This window comes from Anolis carolinensis, chromosome 2 (assembly GCF_035594765.1).
Source record: "Anolis carolinensis isolate JA03-04 chromosome 2, rAnoCar3.1.pri, whole genome shotgun sequence".
Classification (NCBI taxonomy): Eukaryota; Metazoa; Chordata; class Lepidosauria; order Squamata; family Dactyloidae; genus Anolis; species Anolis carolinensis.
In genome coordinates, this window is record NC_085842.1 from 185,984,370 (window position 1) to 186,006,459 (window position 22,090).

General features: G+C 39.7%; 1 protein-coding gene across 19 annotated transcripts in view; it reads right to left on the reverse strand.

The window, feature by feature from the left end:
* The window catches only part of adgrl3 (adhesion G protein-coupled receptor L3), a 463,017-nt gene that overhangs the window by 17,301 nt on the left and 423,626 nt on the right, over window positions 1-22,090 (reverse strand). For 11 of the 19 annotated variants that reach the window (XM_062974088.1, XM_062974094.1, XM_062974076.1 and 8 more), the window contains one exon: window positions 6,377-6,505. The exons of 6 other annotated variants lie outside the window; for them this stretch is intronic. In XM_062974088.1, coding sequence (XP_062830158.1) covers window positions 6,377-6,505 — 129 coding nt within the window. Of the gene's footprint in view, window positions 1-6,028; window positions 6,049-6,376; window positions 6,506-22,090 lie in introns of all 19 variants that reach the window. 2 more of the 19 variants (XM_062974087.1, XM_062974086.1) reach the window with 1 other exon arrangement.

The window sequence follows — 22,090 nt, forward strand, 5'->3', positions numbered from 1 at the left end:
GAGGATTCCATTTGGGGTTGGGACTCACAATTTAAGATGCAGTGAGCTAGACAATGCAACTGTTAGGTGGATAGGGAATTGGCTAACCAGTTGAACCCAAAGGGTTTTTAACAATGGTTTCTCTTCATTCTTGAGAGGAGTGACCAGTGAGTGCCACAGGATTATGCTCTGGGCCTAGTGCTATACAACATCTTTATAAATGACTTGGATGATGGGATTGAAGGCATGTTTATCAAATTTACAGCTAACACCAAATTGGGATGGGCAGCTAATGCCCCATGATCAGAATCCAAAATGACTTTAACATATTAGAGAACTGGGCCAAAACTAACAAAGTGAATTTCAACAAGGAGAAACATAGGATAGTACACTTAGACATAAAAAATGAAATCCACAGATACAGTATGGGTGGTGCCTGGCTTGGCAACAGTACATGTGAAAGAGATCTTGGAGTCTTAGGTCCTTTCCACTTTGCCATATAATCCAGATTTTCAAATCAGATAATCCACATTATCTGCTTTTAACTGGATTATATGAGTCTACACTGCCATATAATCAAGTTCAAAACAGATAATCTGGATTTTATATGGCAGTGTCAAAGAGACTTCAGTCGAAAACAAGTTGAACATGAGCCAATAATGTGATGCAGCCACTAAAAAAAGCCAACATTAATTGTCACATGAAGAAATATATGGTACTACATTTAGGCAGCCCTCCAAGGTCATTTACCCACCCTGTACTTTAGACTTAGTGTCACCCTAAGTCTGAAACAACTTGGAAGGCACACAACAACAACAATCTGAATTAACTTGACTATCTCATCAGACAAGAACATCCATACTTCCCACTGAAATACTGGTATGTTTATGTTGGTTAAAATTGTTATTTATTTTAAATATTTATAATTCTTTCTTTTTTGTTTGCACTAAAAAAGGTATGTGCCGTGTGCATAGGAATTCATTCAGGTTTTTTCAAAGTAAAGTTCATCCCCCCCAGCAGTCTGAGGGACTGTAAGCTCTTCTTAAAAAGGGCACCTGATCTAATGATCCCTAGAGCGATAAGAATTTAGATTGTGGTTTCCTGAGAACAATGTCTTTAAGAGAGAAGAAAGAGAGATCCTTGAGAATGGTCACAGACTATAGGGGTTAAAAGCAAACAGCAATAGCCAATGTACCCACTTCCATTGATCAAAGACATGCTGACCCAGTTGAGCACAGGGAAGATTTTTAACAAATTAGATTTTAGAGAGGCTTATTACAGGGTGCGAATTAAAGAAGGGGGATGAATATAAAATAGTGAATAACTTTGTCCTTGGATAGTACCTAATTTACTATAGTGCCACTCGGATTATAGAATGCAGGGGCAACTTTCTAAAACCTGATGAATACAGTGTTAACAGCTATGGTGTTTGTTTTCTGTCTCTGCTACTGTTCAGAGTATTCCACCTCACTTTCTGTCCCTGTGATAATTGGATTTTGAAAAAAAGGCTTGTTATGGAAACAAGGATAGGCGATGAAGCTTCAGCAGAGACACCGTTCCCCCATGATAACTCTTTTGGGAGTAAATTTCCCTTCCCAGGGGAAGATTTTTCTCACTTCCTATTTTTCTCACCCCCACTCTTAACTATTAGTCGTTTTTAAGCCGGATGTTTGTAATTTGGGGACTGCCTGTACCTCCAAGACAAGAAAAAAATCCTAGAAGATGCCTCAACACAACACACAGAAAAGGAAATGGATTACTCCACAACAATTGGAGCATGCAAAAATTAATAATCTTAAAAAGCAGTTCATTTGGTATAGCTATAATATCACATGGTTTGGTATTATTTTGTTTATATAATTTTGGAGCTAATTATAAAATAAAATAATTTGTAAATTGATTTTTTTTAATTCATAAATATACTGTAGAACAGGAGTTTTACAAGATAAAAATGGGTTGAATGAATAAAAGGAGTGTTGCTGTCTAACATGAATGAAATAAGAAGTTTCTCATTCTAGTAATGAGTACTTTTCCCCTAGTTTATTTTGGCAACTTGAGTCCTAGGGAAGCTAAAACATGAGGAAGTGTGGGAGAGGAAGAGAAATGTGAGAATAGAACAAAGAAAGAGGGCACATAGGACAGAGATGAAGAAGAACAGCGATACAGTAGAGTCTCACTTATCCAAGCTAAACGGGCTGGCAGAAGCTTGGATAAGCAAATATCTTGGATAATAAGGAGGGATTAAGGAAAAGCCTATTAAACATCAAATTAGGTTATGATTTTACAAATTAAGCACCAAAACATCATGTTTTACAACAAATTTGACAGAAAAGGTAGTTCAATATGCAGTAATGTTATGTTGTAATTACTGTATTTATGAATTTAGCACCAAAATATCACGATATATTGAAAACATTGACTACAGAAATGGCTTGGATAATCCAGAGGCTTGGATAAGCGAGGCTTGGATAAGTGAGACTCTACTGTATTTGAGTTTGCATGTCTTCATACAAGTTTTGGGGTGGGGGGGGGCGTAGCTTGGAGTGAAAGTTCCCTCTCACCATGTCTCACAGTGAAGGAGAAGCAATTTGCAGAGAAACTGACTCAAAAACTGGTAGAAAGTGTTTTTTAAGTATAATAGGTGTTGGCAGATAATCCCCTTGAGCCATTATTTGTCTTAAGTGATCTGTGAGTCCCAAAGGGAGTAGCAGTCATAGATAAGACAGAGAGGCTTCATTGCCATCTTAGTCCCTCTGCAGAATTTTCTCAGCAACAAAGGTGAAGAACTCCAAGATATAATATCCTTCCATTGGCATTAGAAATCAACCTTAATGAAGTGTGAATATTGGCAACCTCCTCAAACTGGAGGCAAGCTTTCTACTTCTCACTTGTTTCTTTTTAAATTTAAGAGCCAGCTTGAAAACTTCCTCCCCACTCCTTTTTTTGATGTCAGAAGTGGTTCTCTTGCAGTTTGGGTATTGGAGGGGGCAAAGCTAGTCTCAAGTTGAAAACAATTGATTACTAATTGGACAATCTTTTTTGACAGCCCCTATAGCAAGGCTACTCTGAACTATAAAGACTGTAATTAATAACCTGCATTCAAAGAGGAGATAAGCTAGTTGCAACAAGTGAATAATTTATGCTATCTGCTGCTGGAAAGTAAAATTTCACTATCTATACAGGAGCAAGCTGCTTCAACAGCAGTTCATTTAGTGGTTATTGGTTGTTACTGAGTTTATGTTTTTATATTTTATATGCTTTTATGTATTAATTCATTGTAATTGAAATGTATTTTATGTTGATCTATTTTATTACTGTATTATTTATGGATTGGGATGTATTGATGAAAGGAGTAAAGAGGAAATGGAAATTACAAGAATTGAATTTTAAACAAAATGTTTAGACTTCCTGTATTAATATCATCTGTGGGCAGATGGAAGATTTAAAATGATGGGGAAATACAGCAAGGTATTTTATTGAAAAAACGATGGAATACAGTATTTATTTATTTACTATATTTCTACCCTGCTCTATCTCACCCCGGGGGACTTAGAGCAGCTTCCAGTAGGATTAAGGGCCCTTCCACACAGCCGTATAACCCAGAATATCAAGGCAGGAAATCCTACAAGATCTGCTTTGAACTGGGTTATCTGAGTCCACACTCAAATAATGTGGGATTTTCTGCCTTGATATTCTGGGATATAGGGCTGTGTGGAAGGGCCCTAAGATAGATTGAAAGAAAATATTGGGGGGCAATATAAGTTATGATTAAATTAAATGAAAAGGGAATATTTGTGAAGAAACAAGTAATAATCTAAAGATGAATTTACTAAAAATTATAAGAATTGGAATTCTAGTCAAAATGGATACATTGCTGATATGACTATTACTTGTGATTATCTATTAATTTGAAATATATATTGGTTTCTATTTAGCAGAATCTGAAATGCAATTAAGTAGACCAAGAAGTATCTGTAATAGGTTGATAGTTGCCTTTTGCTTGAGAAAGGAAATAATCCATTGTGTTTTTAATGCTTGGGGTTTTTTGTATTTTTATTTCACTGTTTTACTTTATTTTATTCTATTTCAAATAGACGTTAGATCTATGATAGTAGGGATGGACGGAAACTATGGAGTGGGACATTATGAGATTTTTGTTTTAGGGTTTGTGTGTGTGTTTGTTTTTACTTTTAGTCGATTGTGATTTTTTTTTTTTTAAAAGCGAAATGAAAGAAGATACATAAAGTCTTTTAAAAGACTATTTTCTATGTCTCTCTGACAAATTCTATTGCAATTCATGTCCAATTCAAACTGTCCATTACAAATCCACTTATGTCTCAAGAATGCAATGGACTATATCAGGATTTAGGACCTCTTTGCACGAGGCTAAAACAGTTCCGTTTTGCTGCTTTTGGCTGTGCCTGGACAGGAACTGGCAAACGTAATCAGACATTACATTCCTCCAAAGTGGAGGGGAAGCGCCAGAAGGCGCTTCCTCCAAGGCCACGGGTAGGAAAATGTGTGTTGGGTAGCTCTGATGAAGCTACCTGCACTTTTCTTTCCTTTTCCCCATATGATGGGGGAAAGGGCAGCGGGGCAGCTCACGTTGCTGCCCTTTCTCCCATATGATAAGAACAGGGACGGGTGACAACTGCCAATGCACCCTGTCTTGTCCCCAACATATGATGGGGGAATGAGGGAGGGCATGTGGGGTGCCACGAGCCGTCCCATGCACCTTCCTTTCCTCTGGCAACTGTCGGTGAAACATCACAGCCCAAAAGAGCCATGTGAACAGGTCCATAGTCATGACATAGACATCTTAGGTTATTGCTTCTTCTTTCAGTAACTTCTGTGGCCCCCATGGTCATTCTCCCAGGTTCCCATGGTGGTTCATATTATGCTGATTTCATCATGTCAAAATTTAATGGAACACCAGCATAAGAAGTAGTACCTTTATTTTATAAGTGCAATTTCACATTTTAACAAGGTGCATGCTATCTGCTAATGCCACTTAGGAAGATTTGGAGAGTATGGATCTGCTTATAAGCAAAATGGGCAGGGAGAGCACACACTGTTTTAGAGGCAAAACAATGTCTCTAAAGGAATGGCATTGCTGAATTTTGGCAACATGTCCAAATTTTAGATGCCAGGATCCACACAAAATATTTTGGGGTCTGCATGTGGTCTTCATGTTACTTACCCTGATTTGATCTGTTCAGACTGAAAATCACCATGGACTACATTTTAAATGAACTTACATAGTGCATTATTTTGGTTCAGGTTTCTAGGGTCGTAAAGCCAAAAATAATAATTATTCTGCCTGGATGCTGTCAGGATGAAATATCTCACCGCCCCACCATTATCATTCCCTTTATGATCACATGATAATTAGTGGATAAAATTCACTTTAAACATTTCAATCTCCTCTTTCAAGAATCAAATGAAGTAAACTATCTGACATCAATAGACAAAGAAATCTATGTCGACATTTAACATATGTATATTCATATAGCACAATCTAATTTACTTCATAGTCTGGATTTACTTATGACACATATACATCTTAAACATCATGAACGGAATTCTTTAAGAAATATACAATCATCCCCAATGATTAAATTAAACCTATAATGCAATTCACTACATTTCTAGTATCTTTGAGGGAGGAGATTTCCATATTCTAAATTTCAGAAAGGTATCAAAGCTGAAGAAATATATGACTCAACCAATAGGTTCTTTACATTGTTCTGGAAGTTTATGAGAGGACAAAACTCTATTCAGTCCGTATGAAATGATGTAATGTGGCTCCTATCCCTAGGTGGCCATCCAACTAAAGACAGCTACACCCTTCCCACTGAAATCAGTGATTTTTGACCCATTTAAACCCGACTGATTCAAATCATATTTAAACGCAATTACACAAACTGAATTGGTGAATTTACTTCACTAAAATGTGAGACAATAGAAACATATTCTGCACTAGACTAATTCACTCTGAATTTTGACCAACAGTATTTGAGTGCTAACAGGCTATTTTAGCATTACTTACCTTGAATAGCATTCCTGTTTCTTAAATGAATGATTTAACAAAGAAATATAGGTGAGATAAATGAATACAAGAGACCAAACATATACATGACAAAGACCAAAATAAAGCAACACTCATTTAATTAGATCTGATGAATGGGTATATTTCAAAATTAATTTAGATCCTTTGGGAAAAAACCTAGGGAAAAGTGAAAATGTTCTGAAATGGCTGAGGAAATAATTATTTCTACTGAGAAAAAAAATGGGGAGGGAGAAGATAAAGTGGGGGGAAAAAAACAAAAATCGTGTCTATAAAAAAACCACATAAAATGGGACTCTCACTAGAAAAATGAGAGAAACTCCATCACACCTGGCGTGTTGTACATGCTGACGGAAGGGTTGTTATAGACGGCCGATTCCCCGAGCAATGTGTTATAAGGGTTGTTAGTGCCATGAGGACGAAGAAGAGCATTGGTTATAAGATGGTTAGCCATGGCTCCTGGAGCAGCCCAGTGGGAAGACAGAGAAAAAAGCAAAACAATACAAGGTCAATCAAGCCGATATGATTTTAAAAAACCATTCAAACTGACACAGTTTTAATTGCCCCAATTAAAAGCAGTCAGCGAATTCAACTAACCAATTATATGCCACAAAAGCACAAGGTGAAGAAAAAGGAACAGAAAAAATGCTAAATCAACCCTCCAAGAAATCCCAGATTAACTGCTCAGCATGGGAACTGAAGAGACACTTAGCATGCTTGTCACTTAAAAAACAACACTTGGATTCTCTCATAGTGGAGACGCCAAAGGAAAGGCCAAACAAATATAATGATAGTGACTAACAGAAAATGCCACATTTAACAATTGGCAAATGTTAACCAGATCCAGCATGGCATAGTGGTTTGCATGTGGGGCTATGACTCTGGAGAGCAGGGTTTGAATCCCTGCTCTGCCACGGATCTTGGGCAAGTCACCCCCTCTTAGCCCCTGAGAAAGGCAAAGGCAACCCTGCCTGAACAAACCTTGCAAATAAAACTTCATGATACATTCGCTTTAGGATTGGCATTAGCTAGAAATGACTTGAAGGAAGATTTAAACATGTTAATTACAATTTAATTCATATTTTGTTTCTGGTTCCGCAGTCACATTGCATGGATATAAAGACTACTAGTCAATTGTCTCATCTTTGATAAGAAAGGACATACAGTACTCTCTTGCTATTGCTTCACTTATCCAACATTCTGTATTATCCAACGCAGTCTGCCTCCTGCCTGGATCCACAGCTGTTTCTCTAGGCAAGCAAGAATCACAGATTTTAAAAATCTTCACAGGACTGAATTTTTTATGGATTTAACTTCCGACAATATTGTTACTGTAAGTTCATTTTATGCAATCCTATCTTTATTTGTAGTCAATTTTTTAGGCATCAATGTTTTTGTAGTCAATGTTTTAATACATTGCAATGTTTTGGTGCTAAATTCGTAAATACAGCAATTACTACATAACGTTACCATTTATTGAACTGCTTTTTCTGTCCATTTGTTGTAAAACATGATGTTTTGGTCCTAAATTTGTAAAATCATAATGCAATTTGACATTTAATAGGCTTTTCCTTAATCCCTCCTTATTATCCAGCATTTTTGCTTATCCAATGTTCTGCTGGCCCATTTATGCTGGATAAGTGAGACTCTGCTGTTTTTATTCATCAAGACACTCATTTGAAAATGGTTAATAACTGCCAGGTTTGCACATTTTTGCAAACAAAAATCATTTCTACAAAAATTGTTTTTTTTTTGCAAAATGTCCTTAAATGTAAAAAGTAAATAAGAAAATCAGTATGCAGTTATCCTTCGACATTTTTCATTCTATTTTTGTGAGACTAAATTCAATGAAAATTTACATTCTTGGTTTACTGACAGTAGAGGGGGTAAGAAAAGCTGCTTTAAAATTATAATCTCTTCCATCTTTTTGTTAAAAAACTATACTCCTTGTTTTCAGTGTAATAAATGGAGGGTTTAATACTGACCAGGAGTTTTAAATTATTCAGGAATCTGAGATTGCTTGTTTTCCTTTTCTTCCTGCAGTATGGAAATGCTGTGTGAATGTGCACATGATGACCTTAGCTTTGACAGCTGGTTTGACAGCTTCTCTTTCCTTCCTGAAGTGTAGGGCTTTGTTGTGAATGTGCACATGGCAATCCCAGCTTCAGAAGATGCAGTGATAATAGTGATTCCTCTTCCCTCCACTAACCACATTATTGTTCTGTTACTATGAGATTTCATTTTAAAGAGATTCTGGATTTCCTGCATCAATTACAGGCCCAACCAGATCACTTGTTTTAATATTGACAAGTTTCAAATGCAAATACACTATCAGTAATCGAACATGATAAAAATGTTAAATATAAAATGCCACAGTAAATGAATTATATAATATAATGAAATATTTTATTTTGTTTAATGCAGTGATAAAAGTCTTCAGCTGGAACATGTCCAGAGAAGGGCAACCAAATTGATCAAAGAGTTGGAACCCAAGCCCTATGAGGAGCTGTTTAGGGAGCTGGGTATTGCTTAGCTTGGAGAAAAGAAGATGGAGAAGGACCATGATAGCTATTATTCAAATGCCGCATTTCACAGATTGTAACCTGCACTTTTCTCCCATTTTAGGGGCTCCAAAAAACCAGCTGCATTTTAAAATCGATGGTGCTTTAGGTTTGTGGGTTTTGGGGTCCCTAAAACTGTAAACACTTATTTCAGATGGAAGATAAGGAGGAATGGCTCTGCCAGTCCCCACAATTTTATCATCAGCCAGTCTGGCTGAACTAAGACTATGTCCTGCTTCTGCTGTTTCCCCAATAGACATAGTGAAAAGAACTCATGCAGACAATATGACTTCCTAGTCTATGGACTCATTGGGCAGTAGCAAAAGCAAGAAGTGGCCCTAACTCAGCCGGATTGGCTGAGTACAAAGTGGTGTGGGCTGGCAGAGTCGTTCTTCTTCCTAATGGCAAATCAGTTCCTCCCCTCCTCCTCCTCCTCCTCCTCCTCCTCCTCCTCCTCCTCCTCCTCCTCCTCCTCCTCCTCCTCCTTCTCAAGCTGTATTGATGGCAGCAGTGATGCTGGTGGGGTCTCCCTTGTTAGACTTTTGTTGTGTAGCTAGACAAAAAGGTGGCAAAGGGCTACTAGGAGGAGATCTCTCAGAAATAATGGCACTGACATCAAAGTTAACAGTACTGAGCAGATGGACGTATGATAAACCACCTTTTGAATATATATTACCATAAAAACCTTATTATGAGACAATCCGAAATGAAACAAGAGATAGTGCCAGAAATGAGACCCTTAAATCAGGTTGCACTGAACGAGCTACTCGGGCACAGCAGAAAACAATGAATAGCACTGCAGCTAATGGTGCAACTGGACTCAAGTCAAAAGGATGTTGACATGCTCCAAAGCTGCATAATACATATTATAGGAACGTGGAATGTGAGAAGCATGAATCAGAGGATGCCAGACACAATAAAACATGAAAGGGAACATATAAATATTGCAATACTTGAGGTGAGTGAGCTAAAGTGGACAGCAATGGGACATAAAACACACACATATTTTAGAATATATGCCTTTGGCAAGACCCATATTTTTACTTATTTTATTGTAAAGCATTATGTACCTTTGATGAGACTATATAAATAAATGGATAATAATTTTGAAGTCAGATAAGTGTAGTGTGTTACTTTAACATCTAAAAAGAAATAGGGTGGCATTAATAGTGAGGTGAGATGTGCCAAAAAAAAGTGAAAAGAAAGAAAACCAAAATGGATGTCCAAAGAACTTTCAACTAAGCTAGAATTTAAAAGAGACGTGAACAAGAAATGGAAAACGTGGAAATCACCAAAGAATAATTAAAATGAATAACCAAGACATGTAGGGCAAAGCTTCAAAAGCATAAAGCACAAAATGAGCTCAAGCTTGCCAGAGAGATGAAAGAAAATAGGGGTTCTTTGGTTATATCAGTAGAAAAAGGAAGAACAAGGAAATGGTAGGGCCCCGCATGGAGAAGATGGTGAAATGCTGACAGGTAATAGGGAAAAGGCAGGACTACTCAACACCTTGTGTGTGACTTGCCCAAGATCACCCAGTGGGTTTCCATGGCTGAGTGGGGAATCAAGCCATTGGAGTCCAACTCTCAAACCTCCCCCTCCCTCCCTCCCTCCCTCCCTCCCTCCCTCTCCCTCTCCCTCTCTAAACTTCTCATACCTTCCAAGAAATCACATATAAAGGTTTGGTCAAGATGGTCAAGTGAGAACAAAAGGGGGTGGGGAATGTTAAGAGAAGAGAGGAACTGGGACATCTGGGAATTGTAGTTTTAAAGCAGGTATACTCCTTTACCGTTACTATTGGGGAAACTTCTGCTCCAGCCCAATGCTATCAGCAGGTTTTGTGAGCAGGTTGGTGGAAAAGTCCTTGAGGTTGTGGAAATATATAAAAAAGTGTTAAGGAGAGGATGAAGTAGATGCCACAATAGCCCAGTAATGATTTGTTCAGTGGGCACATAATTCTGGCCATTTGGTGAGTGGGAAAATATTAAATATTAAATGAGGGGTCAGAAACAGGTAGAGTGCCATAAAAATCAAAGAATCTTAGAGCTGGAAGAGACTAAAATAACCATGTGGTCTGATCCCCTGCCCTTGCTGTATTCCATCTCTAAATTATCCCCAAGAGATAACAAACTAACTTATGCCCTGGTCAGGGTTTGACCCGGAGCATAACAAAGAACATCAACAGAAAATCAGCTTGTGTTATAAAACCAAATGTTGGATATAAAAATATAGACTTGGAGTGTTTGCTGATTTAATGAACTTCAAAAACACAAATAGGCATTTTATTATTCAGAAAAAAAATCTGAAATCTCTCCAGGAAATAAACATATAAAGAAGAGATGAATGATTTCTTATTAATTTGAAATTGCGGTCATATTTTTCAGCCTCGACGCATAAGAAAACAAGTTGTAATTTACATGAATAAGAAATATGTGACAAAAAAAATTCAGGACAATAATGGGCTATATTGATACAGCTTTAGGGGGCAAACACTCTGATAGTTGGTATCTATGCATCTACAGGAGCAAAATCAGAATTCTGTTAGTGGAATCTGCTATTGTTAGTGGAATCTGTTAGTGGAAATCTGTTACTGGAAATTAATGAATTTTCCTATGAAAATATGATGTTATCACATAAACTGGACAGATTATCTGAAAAAAGATGAAAGGAGACCAAGGCAAAGTCCCAAAATCTTATTTTGAATTAATGGAAAATATGGTAAAGCAAAGGAATACACCTTTTTCTCAGCAAGACATAAGCCATTTCCCATATATTTTTGATATCTAAATCCATCATCATAAAAATTGAAACCATGACAACTCTCCCCACAACAATTTTTGACCACAGCCCTGTTGCTTTGGTCTTATGAAACAGAAAAGTTAATTGGTACTCAAGGAATAATTATTACATGATAAAAAGGTGATTTTGAAAGCAGATATGAAGTTAAAACTATTATTTGCAGAGAACTTGAATAAAGGGACTGATAGTAGGATGGTTTGGGATGCTAGTAAAGCATTTATGAGAAGGTTTTTAATATGACAAAACATTGATATAAAGAGAAAGAGACATGAAAGCATGAGACCATTGAATCTGGCATTTTTTTCCTTAGTACACCATTCATAGTTTGTAGTTAAGGCATACATAACTAACAGGCCCACGTAGCTTTAACTCCCAAGGAAGGCTGAGACATTGAGGATCAAAAATTATATGCTTATTTTCTATGCTGAATAATGATTACAAGATTTTTGTGGCAATGTTAATGAAGAGACTGAAAAAAGTTTTACAAACATTTAATACACGAAGACCAAAGTGATAATACCACGAGTGCTGTGAACATTTTGGAATACTATGATGCCCATAATCAGAATGCAAACTGTAGTCAAGAAATCAAAAAAAAAAAAAAAAGATTAGGTCTTGGCAGTGCAGTTATGAAGGATATAGACATGTCTGAAGTGTAAAAATGTATAATTGATTACTAAACTTGTCCATGTCATTGTATTTCTGATTTCTTTTTCTATGTGAAAGCTTGACAGTGAAGAAAGCTGATAGGAAGAAAATAAACTCATATCAAATGAGAAGAGTTTTATGGATACTGTGGACTGCTGAAAAGACAAATACATGGGAATGAGGGCAAATCAAATCTAAACTCGCCCTAGAAGTTGAATTGAGACTGTCATACTTTGGCCATATCATAAGACATGTCATGAGAGGATAATAAACCGTAAGATAGAAGGCAGTAGGAAAAGAGAAATACCCATCCCGTTCCATTACTATGGCCCTAAATCTGCCAGACCTGAGCAGGGCTATTGATGGGAGGCTGACTTAAAGATCTCGCATTCACAGGGTCACCATAAGACAAAATAAACTTGACAACACTTAGCATCATATAAACAAATATGAAACACCATAATATGTTATTTTATGTTATTATTGTCAAGTGCTAAATAACAATCTACGTCAATTATCAAAAGAGGTGAATATTGAATATAAAATATTTTGGATGCAAATTACATACAGCAGATATTTAATGAACATTTGCCAAATATGTAACTATATAGAGAACATTCATTATAATAATTTACTGGAGAGTTCCTGAAATTATTTTCATTTTTGCACTTAGATGCATCCTCAATATTTCTATTAGAAATAGAAATACAGATTGAAAGGAAATTACTTGCATAAATACAGAGTATAGAGAGTCATAGAATCACAAGAGCGATCCACTCCAAACCCCTGCTATTCAGGAAAATACAATCAAAGCATTCCTGGCAGATGGCCAGAGAAGGAGATTCTACCACATTCTGAGGCAGCATATTCTACTGCTGGACAGCTCTTACTGTCAGGTAGTTCTGCCTAAATTTTATGAGGAAACTATTTTCTGCAGTTTTAATCTATTGCTCTGTATCCTAGCCTTGAGAGCAGCAGAAAACAAGCTTTCTCCCTCCTAAATGTGATATCATTTCAAATATTTAAATATGTCTATCATGTCCCCCATTGATTTTCTTTTCTCCAAGCTAAACGTACCTAGCCCCCAAGGCTGTTCCTTCCAAACCTTTGACCATTTCGGTTACCCTTCTCTGGATAAGTTTTTGTTTGTTAACTCCTTTTGTAATTTTGGTGCTCAGAACTATTCCAGGTGAGGTTTGACCAAAGCAGAATAGAGTGGGATTATGACCTCCCTCAAACTGGACACCCATTGATGCAGTTTAGGCCCCTTTCACACAGCTGTATAAAATCCACATTGAACTGGATTATCTGGCAATGTGGACTCAAACAACTCAGTTCAAAGCAGATATTGTAGATTATCTGTCTTTATATTCTGGGTTATATGGCTGTGTGGAAGGGCCCTTAGAATCACATTGGCATTTTACCTATTGCATCTCACTGTTGACCTAAGCTTGTGGTCTACTAAGGCTCCTAGATCGCTTTCGTATGTACCACTTTTCAGGCAGGTGTCATCATCATATATCTGTATATTTCATAATTGTAGTACCATACATTTTTCCCTGTTGAAATTCAGTTTATTAGTTTTGACCCAGCTTAAGGTCATTTCAGATTCTGATCCTGTTCTCTGGAGTATTAGCTATCTCTTGCAATATGATGTCCTCTTCAGATTTGATAATTATTACCTCTATGTCATTGTCTAAGTCTTGATAAAGATGTTGAATAGCACAGAACCCTGTGGTACCCCACTAGTCACTTCTCTCCAGGATAATGATGATGAAGATGAATAGGTAAGCACTAGGTATGTCCAAAAATCATTTTGAATCTTATATCGGATTTATATCAGATTGTTCTCGCCTTTTGAGACGCATTCCGAGACGTTGTCTCACGGTGCAACCGGCAATGTAATTTGAACCATCGTTGGCCCATTCTCTAATTGTCTCTTAATGTTCGTTAATTTTTTCCCCCAAAGATTTTTTAAATATATTTTTTAAAATAATTTTAAAAAATATTGTTTCTGCAATCTACCTTGAATGGGAGCTTAGCGCAGCCAACTTGGCTGCCACTCCCCGGCCAATCACCATCATGTCACCAAGGACAGGGCTCATGGTCACTGATACAGGGAAAAACATGATTAGAGCAGTGAAAAGTGTTGGCTTCACCAACGTTACATGTATGGCACACTTGCTCCACAACACCGTCAAGGATGCTTTCAAGAGCACAGAGGAGCAGCAGCAGGCCTCCAACACTGGTGCACCCATCACTCAGCTAATTGAACGCTGCCGCAAGATCGCCAAGTTTTTCCATCATAGTGTGAAGGCAGCCCAAGAGCTAAGGGACAAGCAGGAATTGGAGGGGCTACCACAGCACAAGCTGCTACAGGACGTAGCCACCCGGTGGAACTCCACCTACAAGATGCTTGCACGAATGGTGGAGCAGCAGAAGGCGGTCCATGGAATCTCCCTTACCTTGGTTGCATCTATTGGCAAGCTGGTGCCGAGCAAGCAAGAGTGGGACACCATCTCCCAGCTGGTGGAAGTTCTGAGACCGTTTAAGGAAGCAACAGAGACCCTTTTGGCACAGGGGGCCCTTCTCAGCCAGGGAGTGCCTCTGGTCTTGGCGCTAAAGAGGCATCTCGATATGCTGGGAGGAGGTTGAACACTCGACTCCCTGGCCGGCAATCTAACACCGCAGGTCCAGGAGGTCGTGAGAAAGCTGACCCTTGCTGTCCATAAATGGCTAGAGCCTCTGCTAAGCAGCCAGGTCCACATGATGGCAGCCATTTGTCATCCGAGGTTGAAGGACACAGTCTGCTCCAAAGACTGTCCAGAATGGAAGGCATGTCTCGTTAACCTTGTGTGTGGGAGGAGTATGTCGCCGCAGGGGGGGCGGCGCACAGAGCTCATGGGCCCCCTGGCACAGATGCCCGCCACCCCTAGAAGTAGTGCCAGTGGCGAGTCCGACAGCCCGGAAGTACCGTGCGATAGGTTTCCGACCTCAAGAGAGCAGCTTTGGCAGCAACAAGGGCAGCAGCAGCGGCGGGGGGAAGATTTATTTGGAAAAATGGTCGCCATACTGGCACAATCGGGGGTGTCTCATTCATTCAAACAACTGAAGCTGGATTCTGCCGAGTGCTGTGTGAACCGTTACTTCGAGGAACCGCCTGATAATATATCCTATGATCCGTTGGCCTACAGGTCTTCCCGAGAACATGTGTGGCTGCATCTTGCCAACGTCGCTCACAAGTTCCTCAGTTGCCCTCCAACCAGCATGCAGAGCGAGAGGGTCTTCAGCATTGCCGGAGATGTTGTGACCCCTCACCGCAGCTTCCTGGATCCCCTTTCTGTTGAAAAATTGGTCTTTCTCAAGGCCAACCTCCCAGTTTTGAAATATCCAGAAATTCCTTTGAAGTGAGGCACACTCTCCAAATAATAATAATATTAATAATAAAAATAATAAAACTTTATTTGTACTCCGCTACCATCTCTCCACGTTGACTCCACGTGGCTTACATGGGGCAGCGGCCCAAACAACATAAAGACAAAGCAATATAATACGAATCACAATATAAAAAAGATAAAACAGTAATACAATATATCAACTTAAACAGCAATACAGGATAAAAAATTCCATTTAAAACACATACATGGTAAGACCGTAATAAATACAGGATAGATTATTAATAACCCTCTGGGGCTGATTAATTAATGGCTGTATCTCCGAAGGCCTGCCGAAACATCCAAGTCTTCAGATATTTTCTGAAGGAAGATAGAGAGGGAGCCTACCTAATCTCCCTGGAGAGGGAGTTCCAGACCCAGGGGGCCACGCCTGAGAAGGCCCTCTCTCTCATCCCCACCAAACGCAGATGTGAGGAGGATGGAAGTGAGAGGAGGGTCTCCCCGGAAGATCTCAGCTATCGGGTGGGTTCATAGGGGACAACATGGTCACGAAGATAGGCAGGTCCCGAATTGTTTAGAGCTTTATAGGTAATAACCTGCACCTTGAATTGGGCCCGGAATATTATCGGCAGCCAGTGGGGCTCCCTGTAAGCAGCTCCGGTCAGTAATAATAGTAATAAAACTTTATTTATACCCCACCACCATCTGCCCGTGTGGACTCGGGGCGGCTCACAATGTTACAAAAGTAACAGCGTGAATACATTAACCGGAACAGGTTGGGAAGCGTGTCCACGGAGCTCACCGTCGCCGAGCTCAAGATGACCGCCAATGAACAGCAGGGGGTGGGCCTTTGCGGCTGTAAGAAACATGGTGGAATGGGATACACCTTGGGGTTCTCCAGTTTTTCATCGTTTGATGAGGGTGGCGCACAGCCACCCTGCGTGCTGGCAGCTTGCTTGTGCCAGTCCGGTGAGGCCTCGGCTAGGGCCGGCCACGGTTGCCCGGCAGGGAGTGGGCCTTTGTGGCAGCTAGAGACATTGGGGTACAGGTTCAGTTGATCCGGAAGTGGTTCTTGCCAGTCTGTCAGTAGAAAGAGGGAACACTGTGGAATGGGACCCACCCTGGGGATTTTCTCCAGATTTTCATCGTTGGATGAGAGGGTGGCGCATAGCCACCCTGCGGGCTGGCAGCTTGCTTATGCCCGTCCGGTGGGGCTGCGGCCGAGGAAGGCTACAGTTGCCCGGCAGGGAGTGGGCCTTTGTGGCGGCTAGAGACATTGGGGCGCAGGTTCAGTTGATCTGGAAGTGGTTCTTGCCAGTCTGTCAGTAGAAAGAGGGAACACTGAGGAATGGGACCCACCCTGGGGTTTTTCTCCAGATTTTCATCGTTGGATGAAAGGGTGGCGCATAGCCACCCTGCGGGCCGGCAGCTTGCTAGTGCCTGTCCGGTGGGGCCGCGGCTGAGGACAGCCATGGTTGCCCAGCAGGGAGTGTGCCTTTGTGGCGGCTAGAGACATTGGGGCCCAGGTCCAGTTGATACAGAAGTGTCTGTCTGTAGAAGAGGGAACATTGTGGAATGGGACCCACCCTGGGGATCTCCGCCAATTTTTTGTCGTTTGATGCGAGGGTGGCGCCCGGCCACCCTGCAGGCTGGCATCTTGTTTGTGCCATTGTTGCCTGGCAGGGAGCAGGCCTTTGTGGGTGCAACAAACACGGTGGTATGAGACACTCAAGAAGCAAATTCCTGCTTCTTGGCAGAAATGGGCGGTGCTGAGTGACGGCCAACGTTGGCTGGATCCCCAGAGGAGAGGGACCCAAGCCCCCATGTCTCTAGCTGTCCAAAAGGCAACACCCCCTGCCCCACATATTATTAAATGGGTGTGGGGGTTGTGGTGTGGGGCTGGCCAACGGTGGCCGGCCCCCCTAGGGAGTGGGACCCAAGCCCCCCTTTTTCTTGCTGCCCCAAATACACCAACCCCTCCCCGCTTATTATTAGATAGGGGCGGGATGTGTGGTGTGGAGCCCCTGGGCAGTGGGACCCGAGCCACCCCTTTTCCTGGCTGCCCCCCAAAAAAACCACCCCCAGGCACCGCTTTTTATTAGATATGGTGTGGGGCCGAGCCTCCATGTCTTAGGAAGCTGAAATATCACCGCCCCACCCTGATTATTTTTAGATAGGAGCGGGGTTTTTCCAGTGTCTGCAAATGTCCACCATTTTCACGGATTTCCGGCCACAGAAACAAAGATACACAAGTAAAAGAGGGACTTGCACAGTGATAAGAACCCAATTGAACAGGAAATAAGACTTTCAAACCAGGAACAGGTTTCTTCAAATATTAAAAAAATAGTGTATTTTAAAAAGTTATGAAAATTCGCCAAAAATCATAGGAGACAGGAAACGTTCAATTTGTTGAGCTAAGAGTATTGAATGTGTTCTCCCACTGTACCAAGTTTGATGAAGATAGCTCAAGAAATGAGGGTGGGAGAGTCCTGTAAATGTACCCCCCCCAGGTTCCTTTTTTTTTTTGGCGATTGCACATGCACGTCCGTCATTTTAGAAACATTTAGGATCATTACAAATTTTCATAAATATCTGAAATTTTTGGGTGAAAAATTTGGAAATACTTTCTATATCGAAGCGCCAGCTTCGTTTCTACTTTAGAAACGAGAATTGAAACATATTTTTCATCGATCGGACATGCCTAGTAAGCACTCTATATCCACAGCATGCCCTACATCTGCCAAGCTTGCAACTCTATTAAAAAAGAAATTAGGGTCATCTGACCTGACTTGCTTTTGAGAAACCTGTGTTGACCTTTTGTGAGAATGACATTCCTTTCTAAGGACCTTCCACACAGCCCTATTACCCAGAATATCAATGCAGAAAATCCCACAGTATCTGCTTTTAACTGGGTTATCTGTGTCCACACTGCTATATATTCCAGTTCAAAACAGAAAATGTGAGATTTTATTCAGCTGTGTGAAAGGGGCCTAAGTGCTCATAGGTTGTCTATTTAATTATCTATTTGGAATTTTTCTTGGTATTAAGGTCAGCCTGACTGGGTGGTAATTGTTTGAGATACTTTGAAAACTATAAATTCCCTTGCTATATTTGTAAGCAAGAAGGACACTGGAAATTAATGGTGTCTCTGGCTATGTGATCCCACAAGCCTCAAAAGCAATGCCTTCTTAATGAAATAGACTACTGATTTTGCAAAGGTATGCTATGATCCAGCAAGAATTATTCTTAATGAAATTGAAAGCTAATAATATGGAAAAAAAATAACCCTGGAATTCACAGCTCTAAAAAGCTGAGCGCTACCCAAAATTAACACACTCACAAGAGAAGGAACCAGCAACAAAACCCTAACCCTTTCTCCAAACCCCTCTGTGGGAACAGCCAGACCGGGCCACTTCACCCCCCCTCTCTCTCAAGACACAAGGCTTGCTTGCTCTCCGTTTGCAGACCACCACCCTCTCTGCGCAAAACCCAGCCCAGAATGGCTCACCCGGGGCTTTTATGGCAGTCTTCCACGTGGACGCAGAGGACCCTAGCCCCCACCTTTGTGTCCATCGTGGAAGCTTCTGATTGGCCGAGGAGTGGCAGCCAAGTTAGGCTGCACTAAGCTCCCATTCAAGGTAGGTTGCAGAAACAATTTTTTATTTTAAAAAAATATATTTAAAAAAATTTTGGGGGAAAAAAATTAACAAAACATTAAGAGACAATTAGAGAATGGGCCAACGATGGTTCAAATTACATTGCCGGTTGTGCCGTGAGACAATGTCTCGGAATGCGTCTCAAAAAGCGAGAACAATCCGATATAAATCCGATATAAGATTCAAAATGATTTTTTGGACATACAGTAGAGTCTCACTTATCCAACATAAACGGGCCGGCTGAATGTTGGATAAGCGAATATGTTGGATAATAAGGAGGGATTAATGAAAAGCCTATTAAACATCAAATTAGGTTATGATTTTACAAATTATGCACCAAAACATCATGTTATACAACAAATTTGACAGAAAAAGTAGTTCAACATGCAGTAATGCTATGTAGTAATTACTCTATTTACAAATTTAGCACCAAAATATCATGATCTATTGAAAACATTGGCCCCAAAAATGCGTTGGATAATCCAGAGCGTTGGATAAGTGAGTGTTGGATAACTGAGACTCTACTGTACCTAGTAATTAGCTCTTGAAATAGCTACTCCACCAGTTTCTGTAGCTAGTGCTTGGGACACTAGAGAAAACAAACAGTTGATACAAACAAGGATGTTAGCCTAGGTGTTTGGTCGGGAGGTTTGTGGAGAGGCTGAGATTTCTGTTCCATTTACGTAAGCAATTGTTTATAAGGAAAGAATACCCAGCTGTTCTAGGGAGAACTGGGGAGAGATGGAAAAAACGTAATAACCAGATGGTCGGGGATGGCCCATAGTCACAGTAATGCAACAAAGCAATATGAGATAATATCACTGAAACCTCGGGTGGCTTTCATGATCAGAATGTAATAATAGAGTGGTATAACCTAAGTTGCATTGTATACCAAGGATGTTTACACCTCTGAGGAGGGTCATGACATAAATCCTGGAAACCAAGTTGATAGTAACTGGGTAAATATTAAGGGGGAAAGAAACAATGAGGATGTCTATTACAGAGCCCAAGCCAGACTGAAGATTTGGATGATGGCTTCCTAGAACCGATGACTATACATCCACAAAGAAGAGATCTAATAGAAATGGGAGATTTTAACTATCCTGATATTTGTTGGAAGAAAAACTCTGTCAAGTATATCAGGTCCAACAAATTTTTCACTTGCCTTGCAGACAGTTTCTTGGTCCAGAGGCCATCTGAGGCAACAAGGGGATCAGGTATTTTAGATCTGATCCTAACCAACAATGATGACCTGGTTAATGAGGTGGAAATTGTGAGTTCCTTAGATGGGAGCGATGATGTTATTATTAACAGATTAGAGAACTGGGCCAACACTAACAAAATGAATTTCAACAGGGAGAAATGTATGGTGCTACACTTAGGCAATACAAATGAATTCCATAGAATTCAACACATGTGAAAGGGACCTAGGAGTACCTAATGGCATCCAAATAAAGATACCCATCTATTTTGTATTTTGTACTTATTTTGTATTTTGCACTTATCGTCCCTGTATCTAATGCTTATTATTAAGCATTAATAAAGGTTCAAATTGTAGACCCATTGGTTTTCTCACTGAAAGCACTTTATACTATGACTGGTTGGTTGTTATTAGTTTTACGTCTATAATTACCATAACATTTGTATTTTATAATTTTATCTATAAATCATTCCAATATTGTCAATAGTTTAATTCCGTTTTTATCTTCATCTTTTTGTATGTTTTAGCTGTTTTTTAAAATTGTAAATTGTCTTGAATCCCAATTTTGGAAGAAAAGCAGGACAGAAATAAATGTTATCACCATAACCATACCATGCTGTTGCAACTTTCTGACTTATGGCAACCCTAAGGGAAAAAACTTATGGTATTTTCTTGGCGAGATTTGATCCAGAGGGTTTGCCTTCTTCTTCTGAGGTTGACAGAATATGACTTGCCCAAGATTATTCTGAGAGTTTCCATGGCCAAGCTGGGTCTAGAAACCCTGGTCTCCAGAGACATAGTACAATGTCCACACCACTACACTACAATATACATTGCACTCTCTATCTGTGTGGGGTTTTTTTAAAAAGCTTTCAGATAGTTGTAAAATGTTGTGAATGAACATGGTTGAAAAAAGAAGTATAACTTTTATGTTACTAGTTTGAGGGAGATATTTTGATTCAGAAGACATTTTGATTCATTTGACAAGAAGAGCTATTTCAAGTTGTATAATTACTCTCAAGAAGTATGGATAGCCCTTCAGTATATTCCCAACTATATTATTCAGTATATTTTCCCCAATTTCTGTGAGTTACTTGTCAGTATTCCCACTAAATCAGTTGTGATGATGAGAGGTTATTTTCAATAGTGAAACTAATCCAGTAATTATGTATACTCCTCTATATCACATGATTTATTCATGTTTGTTGAATATAAAATAGTCAGGAGTGGTTTGGATTCAGTGATTTGATTAAGAATTTTTATTTCAGGAATGTTTAAAGATGATCTTCTCATTAAACAGACTATTAGAAAACTGACTCTTAAATGATTAATTGTTATTGTGTTATTTATCAGTGAACAGCTATCACCAATTTACCACACAGTCCTCCCCCCATATTACACAAAAAGCAATAAAGGTTGTTGCTGTTTTGCAAGGAAAGGGTCTTGTGGTTAAGGGCAATACACAAGGAAACTGTGATGTGCTTCTTTTATTAAATACTTCCATATATGTATTTTAACAGTATAAAATATAATACTCTATAAGACAGCTGGCGTTGCCCCTGATGTGCAACGGGAAGTTGCTGCCAATTGTGAGAGGAATAAGGTTGAACACTGTGAAAGCCACCCTCTGTCAGCCTCCTCCCAGTAAACTTAAATCAAGGAAAAATTTCATGAGAGCCACCACTCCTCTTAATGTTCTTCCAGCAATTGCAAGATTATCCCTGTGGGCAGCAAAATCGGGCAATTCTAACTGGATGGCCCCTCACTAGGGTCTTCCTCTAGGT